Source organism: Cyprinodon variegatus, unplaced genomic scaffold (genome assembly GCF_000732505.1).
Source record: "Cyprinodon variegatus isolate N-32 unplaced genomic scaffold, C_variegatus-1.0 Scaffold294, whole genome shotgun sequence".
Lineage (NCBI taxonomy): Eukaryota > Metazoa > Chordata > Actinopteri > Cyprinodontiformes > Cyprinodontidae > Cyprinodon > Cyprinodon variegatus.
This window is the reverse complement of record NW_015150747.1, coordinates 224,101-235,678: the sequence shown is the minus strand read 5'-3', so window position 1 is coordinate 235,678 and position 11,578 is coordinate 224,101. Positions and strand designations below refer to the sequence as shown.

Here is an 11,578-nt window from a genome sequence, read left to right as displayed (position 1 = left end):
GTTTTTCTTATTGAACAGACAGAATATATACAAAATTTGCAATATGCAATAAAATTTATGTCCAAGTTTACCAGAAGGTTTACAAGAAAAAAAAAATGCTATATTTAAAATGCAGCATATCCATATTTTTCTGGATGGGTGGATGATATATTGATTTTGGCATCGGAATCGGCTCTTATTCGTTATTTTTTTATACATTGTTTTTTGGGCCCTATATATTAAATGCAATAAAAGGCATCTCTCTAAGTATCTATAAATATAAATAGCAGTGTATTCTGGTTCTCTTGTGTTCTTAACAATAGGAAAGCATTCAATAAGTATATGTTTGAGCTTATTTTTGGAAAATGCAAAAACCTAAAGAAAGCGTTCGGGTGGAGTAACCGTAGGTCCATCAGCTACCACCCGAGTGTCCCCACCAACTTTTATCACAAAGTTACACCCTTGCTCCATTGGCAGATTGTCCTACTTACCTGTTTTAGGAGCAAATATATTTATTTTAAGGTTTTTTTTTTTTTTTTTAGGTGTTTTTTTCAGTGAAGTAGTGCTTTACATGTCTAAAGCATACAAATATATATTAAATGTACATATTGTAGTAGTGAGTACTAATTTAAAGCAATAATTTAAAACAATACAGACAAAGGCAGCTCAAAAAGAAAACTGTTTTTAACCTAGATTTTACACCTGTTTCAAGATTTTAGCTTTGTTTTAGTGAAGGTTGACAAAATGGCTATTCAGCCTGAAGAGACTCACAAACAGCAACCATGAGGTTTTATTGATGTGAAGAGATAAAGAAGTGTAATAGTCCTTGGATCTGGAGTGTTAAGTGCAGATTCCTGAACAATGATTGGCTAAAGCAATGGCATGGAGCTACATTCTTAGACTGAAGCAGACACATGATGAGGGGATCAGTGGGCAGATAAGGTAGGGATGGCTGACAAGGTGTTTGTGTATGGATTAAAGCAAAAAGTAGAAATCTCCTGTCCAGGGGTGATGCTGACAAACTAGTCCATGCATATGTTGCTTCAAGGCTGAACTATTGCAATTCTTTACTATCAGGAAGTCAATAAACTGTAGTTAAAAGTCTTCAGCTGATCCAAAATGCTGCAGCCAGAGTTCTGATGAAAATTTAAAAGAGTTTGTGCGGCTTCCTGTTAAATCCAGAATAGAATTTAAAATCCTCCTTCTCACATATAAAGCCTTAAATGGCCAAGCTCCATCTGATATCAGAGATCTGATTGTTCCTTATGTTCCTAACAGAGCACTTCGCTCTCAATCTGCAGGTTTACTAGTGGTTCCTAGAATTTCTAAAAGTAGAATGGGAGGCAGATCTTTTAGTTATCAGGCTCCTCTCCTGTGGAACCAACTACCAGTTTTAGTCCGTGAGGCAGACACCCTGTCTACTTTTAAGGCTAGGCTTAAAACTTTCCTTTTTGATAAAGCTTATAGTTAGAGTGGCTCAGGTTATCCTGAGCTATCTCTATAGTTATGCTGCTATAGGCTTAGACTGCTGGAGGACATAGGGACCCCATTTCATCATTCTGCTTCATTCTATCTCTATTCTCCCAATCTGCAGAATCTGTAAGTTCATTCTCTACTGTTATGCTCTCTCTGCTTTTTCTCATAGTAGCTTTGCCTCGTGTGTTCCTGTTTGGCTGTGACTCCATCCTGGAGAGAAATATCAGTTGTGCTGCTGCCATCAGCACCCTTGTTTATAGATGTTCAAGATTGGCCTGTTTTTCAATGTAGTCCTGTTTCTCTGACTGGCTGGATGTGCTTTTTTTCAATCCTCTGACATGGAGGAAGCCGCCTTTTACAGCTGCTTTTTGTATCTCTGCTTCTGTCTCCTTGAACCCCAGTCGGCCTCAGCAGATGGCCGCTCACACTGAGCCTGGTTCTGCTGGAGGTTTCTTCCTGTTAAAAGGGAGTTTTTCCTCTCCACTGTCACACAAGCATGCTTAATGTGAGGGATTGCCTTTGAGTCAATGAATCGATGCAATCAACTGGTTTTCCAATCTGACTGTATGATCTGGTGAACTGTAAAGTGTCTTAAGATGATGTGTTGTGAAGTTGTGCTATATAAACAAACTGAATTGAATGAAATTTAATACAGATTAAGTAGGAAATGTAATGTTTTCTAATTATTGGGTCTCAGAGGTCATGTCTCAAAAAATCTATTATGTTTAATGAATCTTAGATCCAATCATATCCATCTTTAGATCAAACCAATCTTCAGCTGTAGTGGTTAAAGCGTGCCCTTTGTTCAAACACTCTTTGTAATGGTGCGTTCACACCAAACACAATTTGAGCATCAGGCGGATCTAATTTTCATGGAAACTCTATGGTAGATACTTCCTTTGGTGTGGTTTGAAATCTTTTAAGCTGCATGTCCAAAGTGGTGGGAGCTAGAGTTGCAGAGCGACCAATCAGAGAAGCCAGTCGGGGCTGTATATTCCTGCTTTCAGCCGCTGTGAACAGGCATTGGGAATCTCCCAGTACCTGGAGGAGGCAGAACAGGATAGTTCCACCCAAAGTCCTTTGCTTTAGGCTGGCATTTAACACAACCATCAAAGATGAGGCGTTTGACCCCTTTTTGATGCCCGAAACTGTCTGTATGTGCATACTTCCTTCTCTAACAGTTTTTTTTCCTCCTGCAGGTACAATCATGTAAACGCTCTCCGTACAGCCTGTAGGACCGGCCTGTCAGAGTGCCAGGACCTGACCCGCATGTGGTTCGGACAGTGGATGGACCACCCTGAACACAATCTGTGGGTTTGAATTATGCAGAATTTCATCATGTTCCTTTTCATTTGACATCTTATTAAACTGAAAAAAATCAAACATTGTATTATCAAAAATATTTTAGGAGTATGATAAATGTTTAAATTTTTATGAATTCATTTTTCTTTTTTTTGGGGGGGGGGTAATTAATTTGACTAAAGGTCTTTACCAAAGGAATAAATAAAACCTAAAATGAAATGCAGTATGACCCACCAGAAAATCCTATCAATCACTCAATCTCAAATCCAGACTCGCCCCATGGGAACATTATGTAGAACAGAGTTTGGTAAATGTTGGCTGGATGTAACTTTGGCCGTGTAAAGCACCCGCAAGCAGGAAACTAAAACGCTAACACATTGGAACTAACGTCCCTCTAACTACCCAGGTCAAGGTTCCGAAGACAATTGAACACACCATTATACCCGAACAAAGGGAAGTGACTATAGCCCCATTTACAGTACCCGTTTGAAACTGTGCCGAGATCAGTCCGAGCATGGTGACCAAGATAACTGTTGAGTGTAAATGGAACTCAACTGAACTGGACCATGCCAGACACAATTAAACCGTGCTAAATATAGTACTACTTTAACAGTATGGCTCAGCATGGTTCAGCTGTGGCTCTATATGACAAAGAGCACATTAGCAGACTTCGTCATCTCCTATTTACAGTCAGCTGACTCATTCCACGGATTTTGCGGGGTGTTCGGCTTCACAGATCTCTTCACCTGTTCACAACACAAACTACTTCTCAGCCTATTAACAATAAATGATATCAGAAGGCATGGCGCGACCTGGGATGATGCAGAGACTGAGACTCTGAATGGAATTTGGGTGGAGGACGCTATCTAGCTACATACGTGCTGGAACGTTATGGGCGTCACCATTTTCTCTTTTTTTTTGCGTAATTCTACTGCAATGCTACAGTTGAGAGCTGTAGCATTGCCGTAGAGGAAACGTGCTAGCTTGATGTGAAAATGGTCATAGGAACCAAACTCACAGTTAACTGATCCAAGCTTAGTCCGACCTCGGCACGGATCGGTTTCAAAGGGGTAGTGTAAATGGGGCATAAAGCCAAGCTATACCATTTTAACCTATAGGAAAACTCACTGCAGTGGCTTTGTATCAACCCATAGGGGGCAGCACTAATGGAAGTAATTTTAAGCCAATCATTTAAAAATCATAAAGACATTGCCCTTAAAGAGCAACTTTATACCTCTGTTGGTTTGGGGTTAATTCATTTTTTTAGTTATCAGTGTAACCAGATGATTCTATATTTAACAGTTGTTTTATTTTGCCTTTTATTATTTGAAATTTTAGTGGAGCTAATCAGAGCCTCTTCCCTTTAGCATCCATCCAAACCTGCGTTCTGCAGTGTACTGCAGCGCGGTGGCTGACGGCACTGAAGCTGAGTGGAACTTTGCATGGTCGCAGTTCAGGGCGGCTACGGTGGCCAGCGAGGCCAGTAAACTTATGTCAGCTCTGGCCTGCAGCACCGACACACAGCTGCTGGACAGGTGAGCCGCACGGTCGCTAAAACTCACAGCTTTTTACCTCAGATTCCTCTGAAATCATTTCACTGATGTTCAGATAAAATTACCATTAAAGTTTTTAGTGACTTAAGGCTGGAAAAACTGCTAAAACTCTTCAGACCCTCCCTGCCTCATCTTTTTCTCAGGTATCTGAGTTACACGTTAAATACGACCCTGATCCGAAAACAGGATGCCACCTCCGTCATCACGGCCGTGGCCAATAACAGAGTGGGACACAGTCTGGCCTGGGACTTTGTCAGAGAGCACTGGGTGTACATGTTCACAGAGTGAGCATCAAACACAGACTGCATGATTTTTTTAAAACCTCTAACTGTAATTATTGTTTCCAGATGAGAGTCACAAGATTTTTTTATTAGATTTTTTTCTGTTACAAATGTATTTTTGTTTTGTTTTGTTTCATCTCTCAGACTGAGGTGTTTTTTTACGGAGCCCCAGAACTGACATGGGAGAAAAAAGAGATACAGTGTGCGCACGGAATACAAATTTGTTCCCCCAAAATATTAATTTGTGGCCACTAAATATAAATTTGTTCCTACAAATACTAATTTGTTAACACGAAATATCAATTTGTTCACACAGTAGGCTAATTAGTTCCCACAAAATATTAATTTGTTCCCAAGAAATACTCATTTGTGGCCACAAAATATATATATAACGTGTGCACAAAATACTAAAACATAATCTTCCTACAAACAGCACACCTTCACAAAGGAACAAAACTTGATGGACAGAGATAGCCTGATCTAATTTTATTTGATGAGCTACAAAAAAATTCTGAGAAGTTTGATGTTTCAAGGAATTCTCATTAGTGCGTGTCACAGTTTTGGTTCTGTTAAGTTTGCTTTTGAATATTGAGTTTGACTTTGATCCATGTTTTTCTTTGTTTTCTAGTTTTATTTTTTTAATTCCTATTTTGCTGTGTTTTCTAGATATATTTGAGTTCTTAGGTTTTTCTTGGTTGCCCTCTGCTGCTATCTTGTGTTGGTCTTTGTTTTCCTAGCTTCTTCTAGAATCCTCTGTTCACACCTGCTTCCAATCCGCTCATTAGTCCTGTCTTTGTTCAGCCTCCCATATATACTCTCCCTGTGCAGTTCGTCTTTTCCTGGCTCCCCACGTGAGTTTTTCCATGAAGTTTTTTTTGGAATTTTGGCCTCAGTTATTCAATTAAATCTTCAAAAACTCTCCTTTGCCTCCTTGCCTCTGCCTTTGGGTCCTCAAAACCTCAACCTAACCCTGACAGTGAGAGGCATTTGTATAGAATTTTGAGAGCCATTGTATAGGTATTAGGATATATATTATCGACCAACTCCAAGGCTCTGGAAAAGATCAATTTATTGGTAGATGTATGTTAAGTGCTTACAACATGGCATTCGTGTCAGAAATGATGTCAGGATCCTCCTCTTAGAAGTATAGATAAGTAAGTTTAAGTATTTTGTGCACATGTTATATATATTTTGTGGCCACAAATTAGTATTTATTGGGAATAAATTTGGAATTCGTACCCACGTTGTATCTTTTTTTTCTCCCATGTCAGTTCTGGGCCTCCATAGTTTTTTTTGCATGTTTTATTGTTTGAGGCTCATTAAACCTGCTGTCAGATGTCATCCACCTCTCTTTGTTCTAGGTATGGTGTAGGCTCTTTCTCCTTTGCCTCTCTGATCAGTGGGGTAACAGCGAGGTTCTCCACACCTGAAGAGCTACAGCAGGTTTGTCATTTTCATTTCCCTTGCTGTTGTTCTGCACTCAAAGTTGGAGTTTAAAGGTACGGAGTGAAATTTGTGCAAATATTTCTGAAAGCAAAGAACATGTCTCAGAAATGGAACTTTAAAAGGTTTCTCAATAAAAAAGGTTTAGAGTGTAATTTTATAATCTGCTTAAATATTTTTTGTTTGCTTTTTTATTTTAATTTGACTTCTTCAATTTACATTTTTCTGTTAATATATGTGGTGGATATTATTTTTCTAAACTTAATTTTTTCAGATTTTTTTTCAGATTAGTGGGTAAAATCTGTAAAACAGGGTTAGAAAAGACAGTTTTTTAAGCTGACTCTATAAAACTTAAAAATAAAATAAAAAGAAACAGCTGAAAAACAAAATTAATCAAATAAAATATACATTTTATTCTTGGAAAAATCTAATTAGCAAGGGGTAGAAGTGCAGCACCAACACTATTTATAGTGGGAGTGGTGTGCTGCTGACCTCGGGACGTCATGTGTTGGTGGGCAGAGTACTTTGAAGACCTTAATCCCGCCAGCACCTCTTCCATTGTGGAAGCAGAGCCTGGGGGCTCCGGGTCGGGTTCTTCCATCTCTGGAGCTGATGTCACTTAGGTGGTTAAAAAGCTCCTTGCAGGCAAGGCTCCAGGGGTGGATGAGATTTGTCCTGGTACCTTAAGGCTTTGGATGTTGTGGGGCCGTGTTTGTTAACGTAACGCTGCAACATTGCGTGGACATCAGGGGCAGTTCCCCTGGATTGGCCGACTGGGGTGGTGGTCCCTCTATTTAAAAAAGGGGAACTGGAGGGTGTGTTCCAACTACAGGGGAATCACACTCTTAAGTCTCCCTGACAAGGTCTATTCTGGGGTTCTGGAAAGGAGGGTCCGTCAGATAGTCGAATCTCGGATTCAGGAGTAGCAGTGTGGTTTTCATCCTGGCTGTGGAACACTGGATCAGCTCTATACCCTTAGCAGGATTTTGGAGGGTGCATGGGAGTTTGCCCAACCAGTCTACATCTGTTTTGTAGATCTGAAGAGGGCATTCGGCCGTGTCAATCGGTGGGTCTTGTGGGGGGTTCTCCGGGAGTATGGAGTACCGGGCCCTTTAATAGAGGGTGTTAGGTCGCTGTATGACCGGTGTCAGAGCCTGGTCTGCATTGCCGGCAGTAAGTCTGACTCGTTTCCGATGAGGGTTGGACTCCGCCACCAATTGTCACCAATTCTGTTCATAACTTTTATGGACAGAAGTTCTAGGTTCAGCCAAGGTGCTGAGGGGATCTGTTTTGGTGGCCTTAGGATTGCGTCTCTGTTATTCGCAGATGATGTGGTTCTGTTGGCTTCATCAGAGCGTGACCTACAGCTCTCACTGGAGCTGTTTGAGTGTGAAACGGCCGGGGATGGTAGATGGAAGAGATTTGGGTCATGACCAAGAGAATGAGGTTTTCTCTGTATTGTGTCTGGGCTCTCCCTTAGAGATAGGGTGAGGAGCTGATTCATCTGGGGAGGACTTAGAGTAGAGCCGCTGCTCCTCTACATCGAGAGGAGCCAGTTGAGGTGATTAGGATACGTCCTGGACGTCTCCATGATGAGGTGTTCCTGGCACATCCCTACCAGGAGTAGGCCCAGGGGGAGACCCAGGGACTGGAATATGTTTCTAAGCTGGCCTGTGAGAGCCTTGGGGTTCCCCCAGAGGAGCTGGCCCAACTGGCTGGGGAGAGGGATGTCTGGTCCTCCTTTCTGGATCTGCTACCCCCGTGACCTGACCCCAGATAGGTGGAAGAAGATGGATGGATGGATTTTTGAAAAATAAAATATAGAATATCAAATAACAAAAAACTACCAAATTAGCGGTGTAAATATTTTGGTTGAACATTTGCGTACATATTATTAAGCACTCTTAAAACCGTTTATTGGATTAAGACGTTTCTTAGAGTACTTTCTTTGAATAACTTTTTTTTTCTTTTTCAAAACATGTTCTTGGTTTTCAGCAAAATCACAATAAAATATTGAGTCTGGGATGCGTTGGAGTCTGTATGTTTGTTGTCTAAATCCCTGATTGCTTTGACAGCTGCTGGACTTTGTGGAGCAGCACAAAGAGGCAGGTTTTGGTTCTGCAGCCCTGGCCGTGGATCAGGCATTGGAGAGGACTGAGGCCAACATCAAGTGGGTGCAGCAGAACAAACAGGAGGTCCTGCACTGGTTCAGCAGCCAGACTGGAGGTTAGAAGAGCTAACTGGGGTCTGGAAGTCAAGATGGAGGGCAGCCTACAAGTCAACGCCAGTTGATTATAATCCCAAAGCAAGGAAAAAGGTTTTTGTTCAGAAGTGAATCTGATTGTTGGTGAAGGACAGACCGTTTGATGGCCACAGAGAACTAAGGGGAAAATTAACATCTTTCCCAAAAACAAAGACATTGAAACATATTCTTAAAATTAGTTACTTACAAATATATATTTTATTAAACGCAATGAAAATGAATCAGTGTCTTGAGATCACATGTTGTGCATTCAACTGATTTGATGTAAAGGCTGCTTCTCTACTTTAAAGTGCCAATAAAACAGGAGGAAATTATTTTAGAAAATCCTGTAAATAAAAAATATATTAATAGTGAAATAAATGTAACTTGATATAATCTGTATTTTGAATAAAAAACAAACTATGTATAAAATTTGAGTTTAAGTGTTTAGGCAAAATTCTCTGCAAAAGTTACAACCAAAACATAAACTGTGGTGGAGGTAAATGGAATCTGTTCTGGAGTCTGTTTCAAGAGTTTAATAGAAAATATTTTTATATGTTCTATTGTGTATGCAAAAGTTCAATTAATATTTTTTATAGTTTCTGATGTAATTTCTGTCTAATTTTTGTGGGGAGACGGAGGCTTACAAACTGTTTTCTTTTCAAATCCTGTACTTGGGTGTTTTGCATGTGGACCAATAGGAATGCTATTGCCATGGGGGGGTCAGATGTCCCGGGCCAGGGTGGGGAGTAATAACAATATTACACAGGCTGATCTAATCTTGGTCAAAAAGTGAATATTTATTGTGATGGTTTTGTTGGTTTTAAATAGGCTTTTTTTAAGGACTGTTAGACTGTACTGACTGTTTAAGAATTGTCAATAATTTCATCCAGGGGGACCGTTGGCCTAGTGGGTTAGAGCAGCGTGCCTCTGAGAAGGTTGCAAGCACCTGGTTCAATCCTCACAGACTCCACTCTGCAAGACATAGCTGTATTTGTAAAATATAGTGCCAAGTTGAGTTGACTGCAGTGTAAATGAAAACCTTGACCTTTGTACTCAACTGTCCTACTGTGATCAAGGCCTGCTTTTACCATTTGAGGTGCAGTAAAGCCAATGAGATACTTAAATCCATTTGGAACAATCAAGTATTAAGCCCCAAAATAAAAAACAAGCCAGGCCTCTGAACCAAAGATCTTCTGATCTTCAGTCTGACGCTGTCCCAACTTTTGGAATGACATATTAATGGATCAAATACGTAGCTGTATTTGTAAAATATAGCGCAAAGTTGAGTTGACTGCAATGTAAAAGAAAAAATCGACCTTTGTGCTCAACTGTCCTATGTTAAAAGATTTTTTGCCATTTGAGGTCCAGCAAAGCCCTTGAGATACTTAGACCTCTTTGGAATAGCAAGTACTTGGCCACATTCTGAAGTGCACCATATGTCTCTGCCAAAACCAGGGACTTTCAGATCTTCAGTCTGACACACTCCCAACTGAGCTATTTCAGCACTTGTGCTTTGATGTAAGGTCTGCCACTGGTGTCCTCACATGAAAATGGTGTACATAACAGTTTATATCAGATTTTTCATATCCTACTCGTTGTGCAGAATCATTCATTGTATTTTGGATAAGCTGGGTGATGACAGAAGCTGGGTTCCTTTCCTTGTTTTGATGAAGTCTGATATGAATGATGAAAAAGTGACAATTTCAAAGTGTATCTATCACTGCGGAGCTTAATCATTATCAACCAAAAGTGGACTGTTTCATTTTAAACACTGGTGCTGTCAGAATGAGGCATATAGTGTGGCATATTAATGGGTCAGGGACATAACTGTATTTGTAAAATATAGTGCAAAGTTGAGGTGACTGCAGTGTAACATTAAACTTTGACCTTTGTGCTCAACTGTCCTACTGTGATCAAGGCCTGTTTTTACCATTTGAGGTGCAGTAAAGTCAATGAGATACTTAAATCCATTTGGAACAATCAAGTATTAAGCCCCAAAATAAGAAACAGGCCTCTGAGCCCTAGTGGTTTTGGAATCCTGAGGTTCTGAGTTCGAGCCCCACTCCCACAGACTGCCACTCTGGGTCTCTGAGCAAGACCCTTAACCCCTCATTGCTCCCCGGGCGCCCCACGATGGCAGCCCATTAAGGAGTTTAATTCAGAGGCAAATTTCTCTGATGTGAGATCAATAAAGTTCTAATATTATTATTACAATAATATGGGATAGAATATTAATATTTTCAAATTATTTATAATATTTTCTTTAACAAAAACAAGGTGGACAGATGGTGGGTTGCTCTACAGGTTCCCTCCACCGAACGTAGCCTATTTTCCAGGGGAAACCTGAAGGTTTTGGGAAGGCCTGATCTAAAGCAAGACCTAAATCCTACCCAGATTTTGTGGCATGGTATAGAGACTGTCTGTGATGCTCAGCGGGTTTATAAGGAGGAATAGGAAAAGATTTCCATTTGTAGATGCACAATGCTTGTGCGATGTTTTACAATGAAATCCTGCGTTATGTTGAATTATTTCATCAAATACCCATGAAATACGATGAAGTTTCTGTTTGTAGAGTGAGAAAATGTGAAGCGGAGTGTAAAGCAACAGATTAAGGACTTTTGTGTTTTGCAAACAAAAACAATGCAGGCATTGATCGTGCTCAGTGCTGATCTTCTCTCCGTTTTATTGAGTAAAAACACAGTTCAGACTCAGACCATGTTACACTTATTCATTATGGTGAACACACAGAGCCAAGAGAAAACACCAGACAGACATGCAGCCACCTTCACAACCAGAACCGGACCAAAACCAAACTGAACAACATAAAGACCACAACAAACATGTGCAGGTGCTCAACCATGGACAGTTCATAGACCAGGGAGTCAAACAAAAAAACAACAGGCTGAAAGAGGTAGATGAGGAAAATATGAATTTGTTCTACTAATCTCCTGATATTTGTTTGACCCCCTTCAATTTTCTGTACAAAATCGAAAAAATCTTAGATGTGGTTTTTAATTTCCTCCTCTAGATGGTGGTGTAATCACATTCATAATAATATCAGAACTATGGAAGAGGAATAGGGGCAATGCAAAAATAATACATTTTCATCCTTTTCATTTTATTTCAATTTGATATGGGAAGAAGGCAGAATTCTTTTTTTCAAATATTCCTGACTTTTTTCTCAGAATCCTGAACCTAAGGTCAGAATTATGATTTTTTTTACAGAATAGAATTAGGGCCACTGGGGGGAAACAAAAGTTAATATATTTTTTATTTTATTTGAGTTTAAGATGGGAAAA

The 11,578-nt window shown here is 40.0% G+C and overlaps 1 protein-coding gene across 1 annotated transcript in view; it reads left to right on the top strand.

The window, feature by feature from the left end:
- LOC107090430 (aminopeptidase N-like) overlaps positions 1–8,585 on the top strand; it is a 36,115-nt gene extending 27,530 nt beyond the window's left edge. Inside the window, exons 19-23 of the mRNA XM_015383801.1 lie at positions 2,655–2,765; positions 4,125–4,292; positions 4,454–4,594; positions 5,953–6,034; positions 8,110–8,585. Of these exons, the coding sequence (XP_015239287.1) occupies positions 2,655–2,765; positions 4,125–4,292; positions 4,454–4,594; positions 5,953–6,034; positions 8,110–8,265 (658 nt within the window). The 3' untranslated portion in view covers positions 8,266–8,585. The remainder of the gene's footprint in view (positions 1–2,654; positions 2,766–4,124; positions 4,293–4,453; positions 4,595–5,952; positions 6,035–8,109) is intronic.
- The last annotated feature ends 2,993 nt before the right edge of the window (positions 8,586–11,578 follow it).